Below are 22,051 nucleotides of genomic sequence, written 5' to 3'. Positions count from 1 at the left end.
ACTCTCCCTGCGATGCCTGGAGAGGATGTCAATGTCAGCTAGGGGAGCTGGAAGACTGCCTAGGGATTTTTCTTGAATCCCTTTGACACATTGAAAGGAAATGTGTATCTTTGCATTGTTTTTATTCACTAAATGATGTCTTGCTCCCCATCTACACTGCCCTACTCACAAGAGAGGGCTGCATATAAGACATGGAGAGTCAGCAGGGGGGAGTGTTGGTCAGACTTGAGCTTGGATTGGGACAGGTGATGATATCAGGAGAAGAAAATAACTTCTGCTCACTCTACCTCAGGGCTTATTTATTTTCCAACTACTGTATCTTTTTTCTTTGGACATAAAATGGTTTCCTTTGGCTTCAATTTTTAACTTATATGAAATGATTGTTTGCAAAACTGGGTTGTTTATCTTTACTACCCAATCACTTCTTCTCCAAAAAACTGAGCATCTTGACGTCCTTGACAGATTTACTACAATAATGGGCATTATTACCAAAAGATGCTCTTGTGGTAGTGGGGAGAAAACTCGGCATGATTATAGAAGATGTTGATCTAGGCAAAAATTAGTAAATGACTTTGGGTAAGTCTTTTCATGTGTGTGGATCTAAAAGCACAGGCATCAGCAATTACTGAGATACTACTACTATTGACTGACTTTGGGGTCACTCCTTTTAACTGTCCCTTCATTAACATAAGGTTAAGTTTCTTATTATTAGGCATATCAATAATTGCCAAATTATGTGGATCCCTGTTTTTAAGAATGAAAATGGCGTCTCACTTTAACCCAGTTTACATATAACCTAGTTTACAGAGTATCATATCTGGACGAAGCTTTCTGCTATTAATGTATTTTGAAACACATGCTATGAAGCTTTATCAAAACCTCTTGGGGACACGCCTCCAGTGATAGGAGGAATCATCCTCCCTTCTCATCTTTCTGCTGATGGGGACAAAATGGGAAAGGCTCAGTAGGCCATGCCATCTGGAGGGTCATATGGTGTTACTGTAAGGTACATGGCAAACAGGGAGAGCTGCATGGGAGTGTGGAAAATTCATACATCCCAGGGCTCCACATGAGCTCCCAGAATTAGCTGCACAATTACTCCAGTCACACCAAGTTGTCACCAAGGGTGACAGAGATCCTAGAATTGACTTAATGAACCATTTTCAGTTTTACTATCACAACAGTATGTATGCCGACACGCTTGGCCTCACCCCGAGATGGACATATGCTTACTTGCAACAGAATCTGCTGGGTTGTTTTATGTATTTAAATAATGGCAATGTGATTAATGACAAAAACATGTCTTTCTCAGAACAGTGCTTTGTCAACATTATCCAGCCAGCCCAACCTGTCAACAGATCCCTGAAGAACAAGTATTTAAACTATTCATTCATGGTGGCTAGTCTTTGCTCCTTGGTATAAATTGATATATCAATAGATGTCAGAAAAATACTAGAGACTGAGATTTTAGAAAACAATGTTGTCAATTAAAAAATTGTTATTGTCATAATTTAAGGTAGCATTGGCCAATTATGAATTTGTCAGATATTAATTCATTTCTTAAAACATGAAAACCTTGTTTTTGTTCGGAATACATAACTCAAGTTCTCTTTTATTATCTTCTATGGTATCTGACTTCCAAAACTACTCACAAAATACATAATATATATTTTAAGCCATTTTAGGGGTACAAAACTGAAGAGGTGGTGGTCCATTTCGTCAAGGACACGTGTAGATTGTAAAGTCCCATTGGTAATTCTGATGCACAAAATCACTGTAACACACTTCAGCTTAGTTCTGAAAATGATTATAGCAAAATAAAAATAATGATAAATATAATAGAAATCTATAATATTAGTATTAGAAACAAAACCCCAAGATATCTGTCACAAGACGGCCACAAAACATCTGACAATTAGTGTATGGAATTGTTATGTGTGCCCACATGTATGGAAAAACCCAAATCATCATGATAAACTCTACTTCAATGCAGTTCTATTTAAAGTACACTTAATTAGTCTTATAACGAAATCTCTTCCTAGGAAATCAGGTTCTCAAAGAGGAGTATTTACTGTTTTAATTTATCAGAGCATCATTGAGTGTCCTTACAAAACTCTTATTGTTAATAATAATAATGAAAGTCAACATTTATTGATCACTCACGGTGTGCCAGGCACTGAGGTAAACACCTTGGGTGATTGTCTCCTGTATGCTTCACAATAGCCCTATGAGACGGGTGTATTTTTTTTCCATTTTATGGAGAAGGAACTGGGCTCGGAGAGTTTAAGGAACTCGCCAAAGGTCACACAATGGCCAAGTGGCAGAGTCAGGACAAGCCCAGCACTGTGTCCAGAGTGAACGCTCTGAGCTACTTCATCTCTACTGGAAACATGAATGAGATTCCCTAATGGAATGAACATGAGACTCTGCCTCACTCATTCCCAGGAGGGAGAACAAATAAAGGAATGAAGAAATGAATGGACAGATGTTTGCTCTTTGTTGGCAGCCACATCTCAAGGCTGTCAGTTAATTTCTTGCCTTATAATTCTCTACAATTTTACATACCACAATATGACCCAAACGTAATATGGTTAAAATGGATATTTCACTTAATTGACTATTTTAATCTTGAACTAATTATCATGATTTTAATATAAATAAGTCTCTCACAGACAGAAGTTCAAAGCTAGAGATAGAGGTGGCTGCTCTTTGGGCAAGTCACCAAACAGAACAGCACACTTATTTTCATGTTAGCATGTCTGGTAGTACACCGACTGAAGGGATAACCTGCAGATTGGATTGCCTTTTCCCCTCTCCCTGAAGCATTGGGATTTTAAAATATTCTGGATAAGAACTAATGACACTCCTTGGAAGTCATTTTCACATATTGGGGAAAGCTACTCTCCTGACAGGACTTTTAAGTTGTTGGTCATTTAAAATCCCTGAATTTGGAAGTAGATATAAACATTTTCTTCTCTTTTATTTTGCAGTTGTTAGTAAATATGTGATACTTTCACACTATCACTATGGGTTACTTGTGAAAAGAATTATATAATTTCAGAACTTAATCACAGACAACTCCAAAGGTGGAGGGATATATGGGGGTAAAGAAAAGAAACACAGACCCTGAAATCAGACAGACATAGGTTTGACTCCCAGCTCTGCCACAGACACTGTATGAGGTTAGGTGAGTTGGTTTACTTTGCTGAGCCTCATTTTTTCCCCCACATATAAAATAGAAGTGAAAATATCTGCATCATTCATTTGTTAGGAGGCCTAAAATGAGAACATATATTATGTGTCTATAGTAGTCACTTAGAATATATTGTTTCTCATTCCAAGCCGTTCATTTTACAGTTGAGAATGGAGAATTCTGTTGAGGTCAGAAACCGATGGCCTGAAAGTCATACAAACTTGAACCGAGGTTGATGGATGTAACGTACTTTGTTTTCCAATAATACATTAATTTAACAAAGAATTTGTGAATTATTTTAAATATAGACATTTTATTGTTTATATACTTCACTTCCCACTGCTTGCCATTTTCCTTGGATACAGCAACTTGTGGTCCACCAAAGCTACATATAGCTCATTATAACCCTGCCTAGTCCAGGAAGAAGAAAGTCAGGATAATTCACTTGGTTTATGGTCATTCTTTAATAATGAACTATCAGTAACAGGTCACATCTCTCAACACTTGCTCATGAACATCTAATGGGGCATTTTGTCCAGTTTTGGTAATGATTCAAATGGAACTAATGGTTAATATTTAGATACGATATGATTAGATTTCCCTTACAAAACACTGTAATACATATGCACTTGGGAATTGTCACTGTTGCCATAGGCTCAGAATATTGATGCTAGAAGAGAGAACAAAGGTTAGCAATGCCTTCTCTGTACAGGATCAGGAAACTGAAGGCAAGTAAAATTAACTGACTTCCTCCAGTTTACTCAGTTAGTTAGGAAGAGGCAGTCTGGGTTGAGAAACCAGGTAAACACCTGCTTCTGATTTATCTTAGCACTTACTACACTGTTGGAATAAACTGTTCATGAATATGTCTCCCTACTAGAAAGTAACCTCCTTGAGAACCAGGGTGTGCGTCACAGTCAACCTGAAGTGCAGGAACTTAGCACAGACTCAGTAAAATTTTGTAAATATCTATCATTTTATCTAAGTAATACAAATAATAATAAATATATTTAAGGAAAGACTTTTTTTTTTCAAAAATCAAGAACATTTTCTCTTAATCTTATTCTATGAAGTATGACTCCAACATAGTGAGATTTTCTTTTTATAACAAACACCCCCAAACTTACAAGCTGAAAGTGAGCTGTCATTCAGAATTGTTACCTGTGGAGATGATTGTTCACTCAACCCGTCAATGGTAGGAGACTCAAAATCTTTTTATGACCCTTCTATTGAACTTGCCTTCAGAATATGTTCACAAGGCACATAAGAAAAATCAACCTCATTGTTGTTCCAGTTGGATTTGTCTCCAAACAGCATTCCTCATCAGCTTTGCTCACCCACCTTATTTACTTGGCTCTGAATGAGTCAGGCTGTTTCAAAAACCAATTCACCTTGAAAGGATCAAGATTTACCCCTCGCTAAAATTATTCTTAAATTTCTTCAGTATCACTTGGATGGATGAATACATTCCCAGGGTGACTAATCTGAAGGCAGCAGGCACTGAAAACGGATACGTTTTGGCATAAATCCATTTACACAAAAAGCAAGCTATATAACTAAATATTTTATGTTTCCTTAATCCCTGGGAAGTTGGTACCATCTATCTAACAAGTAAAGAAACTGAGCTTCAGAAGTGATTATCACAAGACGTTTCGTGTTGGTGGCTGCCCTAGGCCAGTGGTTTTCAACCAGGGGGAGGGGGGGATTTTTTTTTCTCACATACATCCCTGAAGGGTGAATATTTGGCAATGTCTGGAGACATTTTCGACTGCCATGACTGGGGGAGGGGAGGAAGTGCTACTGGCATCCAGCAGATGAGGCCAGTGATGGTGCAGAGCACCCTACAGTGCACAGAACAGCCCCCCACCACAAAGAATTATCCTCTCCAAAATGTCAGTTCTGCTGAGGCTGAGAAAAACCCTGCTCTAGGCTGAGAATTCTGACTCCCAGGCTCTTTGGTGGCCTTCACTAGTATCACTGTTAATATCCCCATGTCCCCCTGTTTCCATAAGTGAAAGGATGTGCATGAATTCTTCTTTGGTGATGAAAGAGTAAATTTGTTCCATGCTATTTTGCCACTTGAACATTTCCCTCGGCCTTAGGCTCCTTTACCAAAGAGTACTAAATTGTCACAGAGGTTGCTGGAGATGTATTTGGCATCTTAAAACTCTAATTGGCAGGAAAATTAAAGCAACTTAAAATGTGTGTGCTCTTTAGAGAGATGTGCTATTCCCACCCTATATTATTAGCTCTCAGAGGCAGCTGGAGCGAGAACAGCTGGGACTTCCTGCTCTGCTGTTTTGTCAAGTTGCTATAAAATTGTCCCCCTCACTGAAAAACTGAGAAGAGAGGAAAAAAACAGGGCAGAGGCCAACCACACGTGTCAAAAGGTTGCTTCTCAACTGTCTTTCAGGTGTCCCAAAGGCGGTTCCCCTGTTGTCAATTCAATAAGTGAAGGAATGTACTTGGCTTGGTACGTAACTTTGAAAATAAAGCATGCATTTTGGCCTATACATTGTATAGGACAGAATGGCAAGCCTAAAAGCATTCTTTTCCACCTCAGGTTTGTAAATTAAAACATGTAACATGTAGTTACCAAATTTTCTCAGAGAATTTGCTGAATTTTGTGGTCAAAAGTAATTACATCATGCTTTTGCTTTCCCCCTCTCTCTCACAAACAATTGTCACTGACACCAGTGAGGACACAAAGTGTTGAATGTCTGTGACTGGGTCTTTCAAACTCCATGAAACTCTCACTTGTTGGCTTAATCTGAACCTTATTGTCTGGAAATAGTCCCCAAACCAAGCATAATTTTCTACCTTAGAAAGGACGCTTTTTACTATTTTCAATGGTCAATGATTGGACAACCACAAAGGTAGATCACATTTAAGTAGAGAAAATAGACGTGCTCTTGATATTTGAGCAAAATATTACAATCGTTTGAGGAAAGGTAAATGGCAGGAAAGGTCAGGGTATTATTGTCCTGAGATATTAGAGAAGTCACTTTTGTCATCTTTCCTTTCTTTGAGCCCCTCCGGCATATGAAAGCTACAGGTCGAAATGTTAGTATGCAGCTGCACTCTGTCTTATACCATTCTGGAATTGTGTCTTATGTAAATCTCACACGCCAAGGAGATTGCCCTGCAAACCAAGGGCAAAGATCATGAGGCAAAATTTTATGACTCTACACCATGCCTCTCTTGTCTGCATGTCCAGCGCACTGCAGGGTCTTATTATGTTGTTGTCGAAGAACTGGCTGACTCAATAAATGGATGGATTCTTATGCTGGGACCCTGGGAAAAAATGCTTTGGTTCATTTTGAAAAAGAGAAATTAAAATTCTTTAATGACATAGAATAAATAACATTCTAGTCATCAACTGGTGATATTACTTTCTTTCCCCTCTCCACCTCACCATATCTAAGTTCTGTCTGAATTTTTAGCAAGGATTAGAGAAGAAAAAGCCCCCCAAATATCACAGAGATAAGTCATGCACTGTTGGGGAAGAAAAAAGTTTTCCCGAGTACAACCACCAAAGAAACCCCTCAAGAAAAACACTAAAGAAGAAATGAGGTCTAGAGCAAGCTTAAAGAATGTAAATGCTCATTCCAGGACAATTATGAAACTAGGTCAGAAAGTTCTATGTTAGGTATTTGAGCATTTTTTCCTCTACCCTCAATTGGAAGATAAGGAAACACTGGATGTAAAACTCTTCCTTCCTGAGACATTGTACATATATACAATGGAATACTACTCAGCCATAAAAAAAACGAAATAATGCCATTCACAGCAACATGGATAGAACTAGAGATTATCATACTAAGTGAAGTAAGAAAGAAAAAGACAAATGCCATAAGATATCACTTATATGTGGAATCCAAAATATGACACAAATGAACATATCTATAAAACAGAAACAGACTTACAGACATAGAGAACAGACTTGTGGTTGCCAAGGGGGAAGGGGCTGGAGGACGTGGGGACAGGGAGTTTGGGATTACCAGGTGCAAACTATTATATGTAGGATGGATAAACAACAAGGTCCTACTGAATAGCACAGGGAACTTTATTCAATATCCTCTGATAAACCATAATGGAAAAGAATATTAAAAAAAGAATGTATATATACGTATAACTGAATCACTTTGCTGTACAGCAGAAATTAACACAACATTGTAAATCAACTATACTTCAATAAAAAAAAAACCCTTCCTGCATGAGCAGGAGTAAAGCAATGTACTCTCACAGGTGTTGAGAGAAGACTAGATTTCTACTTATTTTAATTACTTCTCTCACCCTTTTCAACACACACACACACACACACACACACACACACACATTTAAAGCCTAAAGCTGCCTACCTCGTGTTAGTTGGAGCAGAAAATGGTGGCTCACTGAAACAGCCTTTGTATGCGCAGCCCATGGCATGGAAACATCAAAATGTCCCTGCCCATGGTTCACTGCTTTAAGGAGCCTTTCTTTATGATACAAGAGTCATTGGCCATATCTGGTTTGGAGGCTGCCTGGACACATGGGAGAAGTGCAAACACACAGTGGCAATGAGTTGCGTGTGCCTGAAAGGTGTGAAATTCTCCTATGTCTCGTAGAAGCATGTAGGTATGCACATGGCAGCCTGCTCTGCTTGTGAATGGCAGTAAGATTCAAGTTCATTGCATAACCCCCTTAACTGCTAACCAATAAATTGAAAACTGAGGTGGGAATAAAACTAATTTTCCTGGCTATTTTCTAGCAACAGATCCATCATGACTTTCCTGAATCCACATATGGTCTCTGTTAACAGATTGAACTTAGACTGAACCTTGCACTCAACCAAGTTTCCCTACAATCTATTCATGACAAGCTACTTATTACAAGTATTTTTTTTGGAGAAACAGGCAATATAAATTAACCCTTTCAAAATGAATCTAATAAAATCTGAAAGATGTATTTTCATGAATAACTTTTTATAACATTATGGTGTTATTTATTTTCATGACTGGGTCATTTTTGAACCTGAGCTAAATCATATAGGCTTTTCTGTTTAGTATTCTAGATAAGCAGCAGCTACATGGTGAATTCACTCAGTTTTACATTGGCCAAATCTCACATATATTTCCAAAGGGCAGTCTGTGCTTTTAGCATTCACTAATGAAATCACACGTTACAATCTCACTGCCACATACCGCTCCTTCAAGACAGGATGTCACAGCTCTAGAAACAACTTGTAAGCTTCTTCTCTTTTAATAGCTGAGGCCACAGGGAAATAAGTGATCAGGGGGTAGGAGGAAGGAATATTTTAAAGGAAAAATTCAAACTATACTTGTGATTTCTGAAAAAAAAAGTCAATTATGACAAACAAGTCTCTAGCTATTCTTGTTGAATTACTTTTAGTACTTTGAAATAAGTTAATTAGCAATAGGCTACAATCCCAGACATACAGAGCAAGAGCTAGAAGATTTGTACTTCATATAATAAAGCCAAATATTAGTGTCTTCAGTTGATACATGCAGAATTTTCTTCTGAAGGCCTCCAAGGCCAGATATTCTAAGAAATTTTCATATACCCAGCATTTTTTTATTGTTGTTCTTACATTGAAAAGATTATGAAAGAAAACATGTTATCAACTGAACGTGATACATTAGAAGCTGAAATGTCATTGCATAGAGTGGTGTTAGAAAGTTATTTGAGATTTATGCAACAATTTTGTTAGGTGGGGCACACTTTTTTTTTTTTTTTGGTACGTGGGCCTCTCACTGTTGTGGCCTCTCCCGTTACGGAGCACAGGCTCCGGAAGCGCATGCTCAGTGGCCATGGCTCACGAGCCCAGCCACTCCGCGGCATGTGGGATCTTCCCAGACCAGGGCGTGAACCCGTGTCCCCTGCATCAGCAGGCGGACTCTCAACCACTGCGCCACCAAGGAAGCCCAGGTGGGGCACACTTTTGACAGAGAAATGTTGGCTTATATCACTTCACTTAAATAAGCACTTATACTTATTGGAATCACCCTTGATAATTAATAGATCAGTCACCCAAAGCTGTGTCTTGCAAGTACACCCAGCACAAACAAGTTTTCAGGGACACTCATTCAAACAAGGCCAAGAAAAATACGTCTCCTGCTGCCAAAAAGGGCAAGAAAAAGAATTGGTTGAAAATATGATATCTGGCCATCTCACTTCCTGCTCCTTTCTGCCTGGAATGAGTTGTAAAACCTTGGGGAAGGAAGTTGGAATGTTTACCAATATTAAAGAATCAGCAATTCCCTTTACACAATGCTTTGCTTACACATCCCCTCCACCCCCCCCACCACCCCCCCCCCCCCCCGCCCCGTCTCAACTCCTTTGGTCTCCACCACCCAGGATTCTTGATACTTGTCAGTCAATTCCAACCTTGCCCAATGAGATGGGCAGAAACTTAAGACCACAGAGAAAGTTGATTGTCTATATGACTCAATCTGAAGAGTTTGCATTTTAGTAGATAAGCCCTGGGCTAGGTTTTCACCAACTCTTTGATTTGCCTCATTGTCAACATGATCTGGGCTTCTGCATAGATACAGCCTCAATTGTTTTAATGAGAAAAAGAACAACAAAGAAAAAGAACATGTAAAGCCTAATTCACATCAGAAATTTTCAAACCAAATGGAAATAAGTGCACTGAAAAGGGGTGAATGAAAAGAAACTTGAAAGCAAGTCCTGACATCTGGAAGCTGGCCGGACTCTCACAACTAGGCCAAGTTCTCCTCCTGTTGGGCATAATCTCCCAGAATACCACCTCAGACAAGATTACTTGAGATCATGAGAAAGTGAGATAAAAAAGGATACTTTGTAATTTTGTCTGAGCACAGAAACCGTATCACCTACAAAATACAAAACACTGACCTCTCTAGACTAAAATGAACAACTTTGATTTCTTTGCCAATTAGTTTATCATCGCTCTAGTCCTATAGATAAGACATATTGAGATACCCAATTATAGACTTGCCCTGACAGCATCCAATCTAAAGAGGACCTCTGCTTCCTTTAAACCTTCCCCCAAGTCACCAACCTAAACCTTGATTCTATAAGAAGTCCTTTCTACCCTCTCTCACTGGGATATCTCATGGTTCCCATTGTGTGTGTCCTCCCAAAGGCCTCCTCTCACAGCCTCAGAACGTGGTCTGGGCTGTCCACATCTAGTCCATTTTACTTCTTGAATCAGAAAAGTCTTACTTGTTCATCTACTTGACAGTTCATGGCACAGTTCTTTTCAACCCAAACAAACCCCCCATTCCCTAAGTTGCTGGCTGAAGTCCCCACACTATTGTGCCATGACCTGGTTGACTAAATAACCCTGCTGCCTAGACACTTCATCTTTATTCCCTCTACCCCCATCGCCAGCTACATACTAGGTCAGTTCCTCTTCAGATATTAAGCTCCAGCAATTCCATATAAGAAAATTGAGATCCAGAGAGATTTACTAAAGTGAGTAAACCTCTATCCTAAACCATACTTCCATGATTTTTAGAAAAGTATATGTATCCTCTCTCTCTCTCTCTCTCTCTCTCTCTCTCTCTCTCTCTCTCTCTCTCTCACACACACACACACACACACACACACACACACACACACTCACCAGGCACTGAATGGGTATCTGACCTCTCAATAGCTTGGCAATTCTCTCCAGTCTTTGACTCTCTTGCTACAGATAATGAAAGGCTCCTATCCACATTTGCCTGTACTTTAATCTTACAACATTAGCAGAATGAAGGAGAGCAAGAGCTTTTATGCGCATGCCTGCTTCAAATATTCTTAGGTCAAAAGTTGTTAAGAGAGAGTTACAAGACAACCCTCCCTCCTTCCATACCCCAGCATGACCCAGGCTAAAATCACCCTTCTGTCACACAGCCTCAGGGTTGCAAGCTATTACAGAATCTTTTTTTTTTTTTTACTGCTTAAAATCAGGTCTGGGAGGCCATTGGGTTGCAAAGAGCTGTGATGTTAATTGGTGCTGAAATGTTTATTGGTTTTGGTGGAAGACACTGAGTCTGGAAGTTACTAAGGCTTCTTCCATGGGGTGTGCTTTAGAGCCCAGGGGAACAAAGAATCCCTCCCAGGAGCATTTCCCTGTGCTTCTGAAGCACAGCAATCCAAGGATCGAGCTATGTGACATGGGAGAGAAGATACATGGGAGAGAATAGCAGAGGACCATTATTTGGAAATCGATAATGGGCAGCTCTACCTTAGTGATAGGACAAGCAAATTTGAACTTAAATCTGGCAGGTCCTGTGGGTAGAGGAGTCATGGTTTAGATTTAAGGAAGAACTATCTGAACCTGGGGTGGGGAGGGGACTGATAAATCTTGGGGTTGACTCTCTTTCCAGATTTTTTAAAACCAACTTCATCTGTTGGTGGGGGCGATTCAGGCACAGCTTGTTGGCAGACAAGAGCAGTGCTGCTCAAAGTGAGCCTCACCTGGGGTACGTTAGAAGTGAAACTCTTTGAGCATCGATTCATGAATCATAACCTCTGAGGGTGACATAAGCACTGCCCAGTTTGCCAAGCCCTGGGCTAGGGAAAAGAATGCTTTCTGGAGTTCCTTCTGATTTACAAGCGAGACTCCTTGTTCTAGCGGTTCAAAAGACCTAGACTCTTTTTTTTAATTGAAGTATAGTTGACTTACAATATTGTGTTAGCTTCAGGTGTACAGGAAAGGGATTCAGTTATATATATACATTTTTTTCAGGTTATTTTCCATTATAGGTTATTATAAGATATTGAATATAGTTCGCTGTGCTATACAGTAAATCCTTGTTGCTTATCTGTTTTATATATAGTAGTTTGTATGTATTAATCCCATACTCCCAATTTATCCCTCCTTCCCTCCATTTCTCCTTTGGTAACCATAAGTTTGTTTTCCGTGAGTCTGTTTTGTATATAGATTCATTTGTATTACTTTTTAGATTCCACATATAAGTAATGTCATACAATATTTGTCTTTCTCTGTTGGACTTTCTTCAGTTAGTATGTTAATCTCTAGGTCCATCCATGTTACTGCAAATGGCAGTATCAATATTTCATTCTTTTTTATGGTTGAGTAATATTCCAGTGTGTGTGTGTGTGTGTGTGTGTGTGTGTGTGTGTGTGTGTATCATATCTTCTTGAACCATTCGTCTGTTGATGAGCACTTGGGTGTTTCCATGTCTTGGCTATTGTAAATAGTGCTACTATGAACATGTATGTATGTTTTCCAATTAGAGTTTTCGTGAAAGATCTAGATTCCGATTTGATAGCAGCACTGGCTCACACCACCACCTGAACAAATTATTTAGCCTTATTGTCCGTTGATTTTCTAAATTGCAAATTGGGAATAACATCTGTTGAACAAATGAAGCCTCTAATACATATGTTGAAAAAAAGAATCTTACAATGAAAGCATCTTGTAAACAATGATTATTCTAATGCTGGTTTTCCATAATGTCCTTGATATTCTTTCTCCCTAGGCATATGTAGCCCAAAGAAGCAGCTTTCCCTTTTACTGAATAGAATGATAGCAGACCAGCTAATGCGCTGACCTATTTGGGGGCGTAGTCTAGGGGGCGGAGCCAGAAAGCTGTCCATCATGAAGATTGATGTCACCTGTAGCTGTCTTTGAACCATTCTGAGTCTCACTCCCTCAGTGTGGTGTTTCTTGGCTCCTCAAAGCTGCTAGGATGACTGGTGCTGCAGGGGAACAACTTCCCAGAGCCCAGCCCCCCACCAGCTGGGTCAGTGCACTGACAGGGTAAATCGGCAGCACAAGTGTTGTTTGGGGAGTTGCTGTGAGCTAGGATGTGTCCCCACTGAAAGGAAAAAATAGTCTATTGTGCTTGTGAAGCACAAAGAGATAGGACCCAGGGAAGTCTGCCCTGAACAAAATCTGTGGTCCATCCCAGGCCCAACTTCTGACCACTCTAGTCAAGGTTACAGGGCACCATGTTATGTTGTGCACAGTGCAGTCTGACAGCTGGTTCGCCCTTCCACGTTGTTCCCTGCAGCCTGATGTTCCCTGGCCCCACTGATCTTCCTGTCCCTTTTCGGTCCTCATCCCTCCCTGACGTATGGAGGGCAGAATCTGCCTGCAAGCCGGGAGACCTGATTATGATTCCACCTTTGCTGCCAGTTAGCTCTGTGACCTTGGGCGACATTTTAGCAGTCCTCTGGCCTCAGTTTCCTTACTAAATGGAAAACAGTGACATGGGAAACAGGAACAAGGCAAGGGGGACTGAGTCAGGTCACCTCTAAGTTCCCTTCCTTTTTATTATCCAACAGCAGTGCTTCCCTAGGGGACCCCTGCCAGCGTTCTATCTTGAGGCAAAGCCATACACTTCAGATCTGCTCTTTCATAGCCTTTCCCACCCCACCTCCAGTATACTTTACCTTCCCAATGCCTAGACCTGACTTTGCCCTCCGAGATGACAAATAATGCATTACATGCACCCACTGCTAAGAAAGGTGAATTTCACCTAATTTGCAGGAGTAAGCATGGGACTCGGAGTCAGACCCAAATAACAATCCTGCCTTTGCTAAACTAATCTGGGACTTTTGAGCAAGGTACTAGACATTTCTCAGGCTCCATTTTCCATCTCTAATGGATGTAATGCCTACTTTGCAAGGCTGCAGGGAGGATTAAATGGATACAATTCATGTAAAGCACTTAGCACAGTGCCTGGCACAGAAAGTGGGCTCAACAAATGTAGTTGCCTCCCTTTCCCCAGTTGGATAAAATTGGTGCTTATTAAAAACCAACCACATCCTTCTTCCTTACCCTCAAGGCAATGACTGTGATCATGAGAATAAATGGGCAGGGCAGTTAGCATAGTATTAAAAAGAGAGCATTTAATAAATCATCATTACTATTACCATTATCATCATCATCGTGATATAAATTGTTGACTTGTATAAACATTTTCTAAATTAATTCGGCATCAATTTACTTACAGAGATGCACTCTGCTCCTTAAATATTCTGACAGGTGGTCTAGCTGAATTTTTTTTAAGTAAAAAACACTATAATTTAATAAACTTCCACAAATTAGGGAAGGACTTGACTCAAGTTACACACCTTCTTTTTAAGAACGTGTGAATTCCGTGGGGGTGAGGTGCAAAAGCTGGTGTTTGAAAAATAAATTAAAAATAGGTCTTTAAGAAGCTAAAATCTGTGTCTTTTGGCATTGCTAAAATGTAGAGAACGCATCTGCAGTATTTAGAACCGGTGGCCAGATTGAAAGTTACGGTACCTAAATCCAGGCTGGATTTAGTTCCCTGAAAGCCACCCACATCTTCAAACACTGTTTTCTAAATTCGTGTGCTTAGAATTTTGTTAACCCAAATATAGACATAATGAAAAATTATAGTGAAACTAGTCAAATCCAGGATTGTAGGATTTTAGAACTGGAAAGGATCTTGGAGATAATTGAATTCAAACTCCAAATTTTGCAAATGAAAATATACTAAAGGTCCAGAGAAGTCTTAACATTGCCTAGTGACTTCTCCTTTGGTGGCAAAGGACTTTCTCAGTGAGCAGCTTTGGCACAACAGCAAAAGGAAAGTGACAGTAAAAGTCTTTTTTGTGGGCTTTATCACTTGGTGAGAAGAGAAAAATATATTTTGGGGGAGTCAAGTGTTTTTTCACTACCTGTATCAGGAGTAATAAGTTACCTTTGCAAGGCATTATCCAAGGATTGACAATGACCTTTCCCTATAGGCCTCACCCAGAAAGCTGAAATATGTCCAAACCAAACCAAAGCAAACCTCTGGATTTCGCATTAACACCATACACAGAATACAGTTTTGTAACTGGTTTAAAAAGGGGCTTTCTAGTACTGAGACAAACTTCATTGAGAATGTTTATAGCACAAGTATCATGGCCAGGTTCAGATATATTTGCAAGTCATTTGCATAATCCTGGAGAGAAAATAGTTGACTCTACCTATAGGGTCTTCATTTCTACTTTTTAAATTCTTTTCCCACTCTCTCTTTTCACTGGTAAAACTCTACTTTTCCAGATATATAAGCCAGAGGCAAGTGAAACATTCTGAATTAGAGCAACTGGCTGAGGACATTTTGTCAAAATTAATGCCATGGGCTGTTAATAAGTGTTATCTTAAAAAAAAAATCAAGTGCTTGGAAAACATTGTATTAGTTATAATTAAATAGGATTCTTCACTTAAATACTTGTTAGTGCCTTTTATATGCTAATGTGCATTGTGAATCTTTTGGGAGAGTTGTGTAGATATATATTATCATTTTCAACACTCTCCTAACTTATCTGATCGTTATTCTACAAATCCTACTTTGGTAATGCTGTACTAAAGCATAAGTAACCAAAAAGCAGTTCAACGTATAACTTGCAAAGTCCTATTGCATGAAATTGCATGAGAGAAAAATGAAAGTCATTTATTCCTTGAGTAGATTTTCCTTCTTGACTTCCCAAAGGCTATTCCCTACACAGGTATGGAGTCAGGATATGGTTCTTGGCCAAATGCAAAGTAGGCAAATTGTACAGAAAAGTGTTTTCCTAAGCATAGAACTATACAACAGAAGGTAAAGCTGGAAGGGAAGACTCCTTTCATGCCCAATATGTAAATGTTCGAAGTAAAGCTTTTTAAATTAAAGGTGTAGCAAGAATGAACAGAATTAGAGTCAGCCATTCCCCAGGCCCCTCCTGTCCCCTTCCCACCTCTACTGGGGATTCCTCAAAATCTGGAGGATCTATGGGGTAGGTTTGAAAACAACACATTCTTATGTGTATATAACTCCCTCATTTTTAAGTATGTAAGGTAAGTTGTTATTTATGAGAACACTTAATTTTTATAGAAAGTGGTTCTATTAAAGAAAAAGTCTTCTTGTTCTGATGAATACGTTGATGGGACTAACTGAATGTAGGCTTAGGGCTAGGGAGAGAGGTGAATAGTTTGGTGCAATAATCTAGAGGAGAGTGTAGCGTCTCCACCGCAACATGGGGTTGGAGGAAGAAAACAGATGAGAAAATGACAGGAAGGGGGTGGAGGAGAGGAGTCAGTCAGAGGACTAGAGTCTAGGGTGAAAAGTGGTACAGATGTCTCAGAAGATATTCCAGGTCAGGAGATTTGTAATTTCAGATGAGTCTAAAATTCAACTTTACGGCATCTACATTATTATGATCATAAAACCTCCCTTTTATGCTCAGATCTTCAGTAAAGTCCAAATAAACCACTATATAGAAATTGAGCAAGAAGCAAGTTTCATGTCTCAGGTTATAGAGGGTGGGACATGGATAGGCCACATGGAACAATCAACCCATAAAATTACGTAATCCAGAAGCAACAAGGGCTCGTTCCATAAGAATGTAAGAAATCTAGACCTCAGCAGAAATCTTAGGGAAGGCTTTACACTTGCATAGAGCGTACAGTGAGGATCCCCAGTAAGGGCTGGGGATCTTACTTCAGTTGAAAGAACAGGGAGATCCCAGCAAATACCTGAATAACAGAAGGAAGTTATACTTTTGCGTGGAGGAATACTTCCTCTCCAAGGACCTGGGGCTTTCATTGCCAAAAAATGCAGTATCCCCCAAACGAGCTAACCTATGTTCCTAATGATCAACTGGATCTGCTTGGATGCCTTTCTAGCACTTTAAATTTAGCATAATCCTGATTGTGTCTCCCCGCTGTCCTCCCCAAGTTCCTGTATCTTTGTTTCTTGCTTCTTTGAATGCATCCATCACTCACTCTACTTCTCAAGAAGAAACTTTATTCTCCCCTCTTTTCTTTCATTCACACCACATAGCTAAATAGTCATCCAACTTTTGCTGTCGCATCCTGTCCCCTTCTACATTTTCTCACTTCTTCAGTTTAGCTTGCATATCCTTGCTAAAATGGTTCCAAGCACCTCTTAACTGCTTACTTTCTCCACTCCATCTACCCTCCATGCTTCACCAATTATCTACCCAAAATGCACATCTGGTCAAGTCACTCCACCACTAAATATCATTTTCTAGCTCCCCATTGCTCATAGGATGATGTTCCCTGTAGCCTGGCTTTTAGCCATCCTCAGTGCCAGTTCCTAAGCTCTGACCAGTGCCGGCTACAACCCCAGAGCCCTCCTCCACCTCACCTGTGATGGCGACATTTTTTTCTCTTTTAGATGCTATGATTTATTATATTTAATGTGGTAACATTTAGATTCATTGTAATTTAATCTCTCATCACTTTAAGTTGTACAATTCATTAACTATATCCTCTAGACTGTGCAAGAAGGCTTTCAGACTTCTTGCAAATGCGTTCCTGCCCCACTACAAATTTCATCTGCCATTCCCCACCATATAGCATTTTCACCTCTAAAGGCCACCCACAGCATTTTCACCTCTGAATCTTTTCTTCTCCTTTTCTTGTCTTTCCCTACAAGACCTTGTGCAAAACATTCATTCTCTGCCTCTTTACCATAATTCAAAATATCAGTTAAAGTTAAAAATAAAAGGTGTGATAGGAATTGTGTTTGTTCTTCAATGTTTGCCTTGTTTAATACTTTAACTCAAAAGAATAAATAATATGTACAATGCTACATGTTGTATCAGGGGAATGAGTTACAAAGATCTTTGGTGATTGCTAATTACACCTCAGAGGTGACCACTACCCTACATGTATGTCTGGGCTTGACCAATGGAATGCCTACTCTCTGGAGACTGATTCTTGCTAACGATTGATTCTTGCTAAAAATGTAGTGTAAAGGCATAGAATACAGCTTGAGAAAAATGGTGCTTGAGTCTTTGTCTCATTATTCATTGTCCAAGTGGCTTTAGGCAAAACATTTCACTTCTCTGAACTTTAATTTTTATCTGTTATACAGTATCTACTTCCCAGGATTGTTATGCAGATCAAATGGAATCAAGTATTTGAAAATACTCTGAAAAAAGTAGAGAAAGGGCTTTGTAATCTATAAAATGCTATGCAAATGTGAAAAGGAGTGCTATGAAAAGATAACTGGACATGGCGTCAAAATGCATGGTGCAGGGATTCCCTGGCAGTCCAGTGGTTAGGACTCCATCTGTGCTTCCACTGCAGGGGGCCCAGGTTCGACCCCTGGTTGGAGAACTAAGATCCTGCAAGCTGCATGGTGTGGTAAAAACAAAACAAAAACAAACACAAACAAACAAAAACCATGATGCTGTGGGTTGACCTGTGTCCTACAAAATGACATATTCAAGTCCTAATCCCCAGTACCTGTAAGTGTGACCTTATTTAGAAATAGGGCATTTGCAGATGTAATTAAATTAAGATGAGATCACTAGGGTGGGCCCTAATCCAATATGACTAGTGTCATTATAAGAAGAGAAGACAGAGAAGCAGGGAAGAATGCCATGTAAAGGTGGGTGCAGAGACTGGAGTGATGCATCTGTAAGCTAAGAACCACAATGGATGCCAACCATTGCCAGAAGTTAAGGCAGAGGCATGGAAAAGATTCTCCCTCAAAGCTCTCAGAAGGAGCGAGTCCTGCTGACACCTTGATTTCAGACTTCTAGCCTCTGGAACTGAAGGATGGTAAATTTCTTTTGTTTTTAAGCTACCCAGCAGCCTGTGATACTTTGCTGTGGCAGCCCTAGGAAACTAACTCACATGGGTGTGAATTAACTCCATCACTAATTAACTATTTGAATTTGGGTTTAATTATTTAAAAATTTCCCCTGATAACTTAAGGACACTTACCTTTCTGTGATTGTTTCTCTGAGACCACTGGCCACCCCTTTGACCACGGTGCTAGCTTTGGGGGTCAGCACCACCTGAGATATAAAAAATGATCCCTTCTTCCTTCTCTCAGTGATGGATGCCTGAAGAAACTGGATCAGTTTTTCCGGGTCTGTGGTGTTGGCCCAAGGTGCTGGCATCATCTGCCCAGGCCAGAGAAAGGGTACTTCCAGAGCCACTGGACTGTGGTAGAAGACCAGCACTTGGTAGTCCTTCTCCCACAGGTACTTTAGACTCACTTCCTGGGCAAAAATCGCTGGGCACATTTTATTTCCATAGATGTCTTTCAGCATTTGGACGAGTTTTTCATGGTGATACTTCTGCATCCCATAAAAGTGGTTGAAGTCCAAGAATACTACCTCCTTATGGTGATCTGTGAGGAATGCATTGATCTCCTCAAGGCCTTCATTGACTTTGGCACTGAACAAACCATGAGCAAAGTAGAGTTCATTGTCGGGGTCTCTAGGCTTGGTGGAAATTCGAAGATCAAAATAACGGATCCCAGCTCCTAGCTGACCAGTAAAGTTCATGGTTTGAGTGGCTAGCCATTTCCGCATCAGCTTTTTCGCCACAGTTCCAAACACAGAGACAAAATTCTGGACAGTTTCTGGCTGTTCAGGCCCCACTGGAGAGGCTTCATCAATGTAGAAGCTGAAGGAATCATGAGATCCTAGAAGAATAACAAGGCACAATGTGGTTACATTTCAGTCCTTTGTCCTTCCCAACTTCTTTCCGTCTTGCCATGTCCATATCTCTCCCTCAAATGAGCCAAAGGAAATACTAAGGAATATTTACCTAGTACATTCGAATGTCTTAGAAGGGTCTTTTTTTATAACCTAGTATAGTACATGGAGGACTTCAACTGACCAAATGGTTTGTAAAATGATAAGAAAAAAATCCCAACTAATCAATTTTTTAAAATTCAAAAGATCATCTTCTACTTCTGTAAACCAAGAATTTAACATATTCATTAGGGTTGGTTTTCCATATAGGTGGCGTAAGTGACCATTCATAAAGTAGAATTTATAGGAACTCACCAGTTCTCAAATACTTTGTCTACAATCTTGCCCTTTCCCTCTATTTTGGGTTGATTGTAAGCCTAGAGGGCTTGTTTCAATGAATAAAGAAGACCTTTTCACAGGTAGATGATCAGTGTTACTTCCTGCACTTTGGAAAGCACAAGAGGTCACGGGAATAAAGGAGGGGAGAGATAAGGCAAGAGGACGGTACAATTTCTGATATTTTAACATCATTCTTGACCTGCATTTGGGCAATTGTGAATGTAGATGAAGTCAGGTACTTTTTACATATTGAATAAACAATTATTTTTTTCTTGCAAATTAACACAACTGACGGTATTTAAAAATTAACTAGTAGACTATTTTCTTCACAGATATTTCCTCTCTACAGTGAATGCTCTCTTTGGAGTTGCTTCCAAATTTAGAAGAATTTCTTCCTAGGGAGAACCTGTTTAATTATTTATTTTTGGCAGTTACAAATATCAAACCTCCAGAAATGTAGCAATGAACATGTGTATGATTTGCCTTAAGTACAGAGTGCCATTTAAAATATCATTGGACACAATAAAGGAAAATTATTTCATTTTAATTTTAGAGACACAGATGTAGAGAACAAATGTATGGACACCAAGGGGGGAAAGTGGTGGGGTGTGGTGGTGGTGAGATGAATTGGGAGATTGGGATTGACATATATACACTAATATGTATAAAATGGATAACTAATAAGAACCTGCTGTATAAAAAATAAATTAAATTACATTAAAAAATTAAAAAAATATTCAGAAACATTACAGAGAATCTTCACTTAAAAGTTCTTTTAAATAATTTTTAAAGGTAAATGTAAGATTACCAGATCAAAATAAAGTTCTTTTGACTTTGAAAAAAAAAAAGCCTCCTTTACTTCTTGGTAAAATTAAATTAACATATTCTGGATTTTTCACACATTAGAAAAGGCAGATGTCATTATTCCCCATCTGTTACTCAGGCTTCCTTACACCTTGTTGCTCACTCCTGATTTACATGCATTGAAGTACAGTTTTTTCTAGATTTTTCAGTCTTCCAACCCAAGATGTGTACTTGTGCACGTGCATGCACACACACACACACACACACACCCCTGTAAGTTTATTATCACCTCAGGGCCTTTAACTGTTAAGCTATTTGAAGCAAAATTTTTTAGTGATGCAATATTTATCTTTGTCTATATTCCATATCTATGTCAATCTATATCTCTATGCCTATAGAGATATATCTATTTATCTATGTCTAGCAGTAAACAGACTACAGTAATTACAAGAGTATGGATATTAGACACCATGGTGGGTTGTTAGAAAAAATAGTTTGAAACATACTTTGATACCTTGTAAATCATAACCTTTCAAGACTTGGAACAGATAATTCCTCAGAATTATTGGAATTTTTCAAACAATGAAAGGTAACCCCAAAATATAGAAATACCACATTTACTTTCATCCGGAACTATCTGATCTATTTATCTTTAGTAGATGGTATGGGAAGAAAATGTCAGCACTTTCTGGATAAGGAAAACTGTCAGTTTGGATCTGACATTGGCAAATTTTAATAGGGATTTAAATTGCTGCATGTTGATTTATTAGTTGCTGTTCAGTGAATGGCTAATATAAATGAAGAAACTAAACTGTACTATGGTTTAATATACAGCAAGATTATGTTTAAAGAAAGAAATAAAAAAGTGAGCTTAAGAAGAGTTATAATGGGCTTCCCTGGTGGCGCAGGGGTTGAGAGTCCACCTGCCGATGCAGGGGACACAGGTTCGTGCCCCGGTCCGGGAGGATCCCACATGCCGCGGAGCGGCTGGGCCGTGAGCCATGGCTGCTGAGCCTGTGCGTCCGGAGCCTGTGCTCCGCAACGGGAGAGGCCACAACAGTGAGAGGCCCGCGTACCAAAAAAAAAAAAAAAACAACAAAAAAAACAGTTATAATGAAATGATCTAGGATTGGATTAAAATAAGTATAAATAAGTAAATAAACCCTCAAAATAAGGGTTAATTTATAAAATTTTAAATTAATTTACAGGCACGTGAAGAAAAGGTGGATGAAAGTAATTAGTTACTTCTGTAATCTAATA

The 22,051-nt window shown here is 39.3% G+C and overlaps 1 protein-coding gene across 1 annotated transcript in view; it reads right to left on the bottom strand.

Annotated features, from left to right (window-relative positions):
- PLCXD3 (phosphatidylinositol specific phospholipase C X domain containing 3) overlaps positions 1–22,051 on the bottom strand; it is a 184,267-nt gene that overhangs the window by 33,330 nt on the left and 128,886 nt on the right. The window contains exon 2 of the mRNA XM_060007062.1: positions 18,888–19,596. Within this exon, the coding sequence (XP_059863045.1) occupies positions 18,888–19,596 (709 nt within the window). The remainder of the gene's footprint in view (positions 1–18,887; positions 19,597–22,051) is intronic.

The sequence above is a fragment of the Delphinus delphis genome, chromosome 3 (assembly GCF_949987515.2).
Source record: "Delphinus delphis chromosome 3, mDelDel1.2, whole genome shotgun sequence".
Lineage (NCBI taxonomy): Eukaryota > Metazoa > Chordata > Mammalia > Artiodactyla > Delphinidae > Delphinus > Delphinus delphis.
The sequence above is the reverse complement of the archived record's forward strand: the minus strand, read 5'-3'. Positions and strand labels throughout refer to the sequence as shown.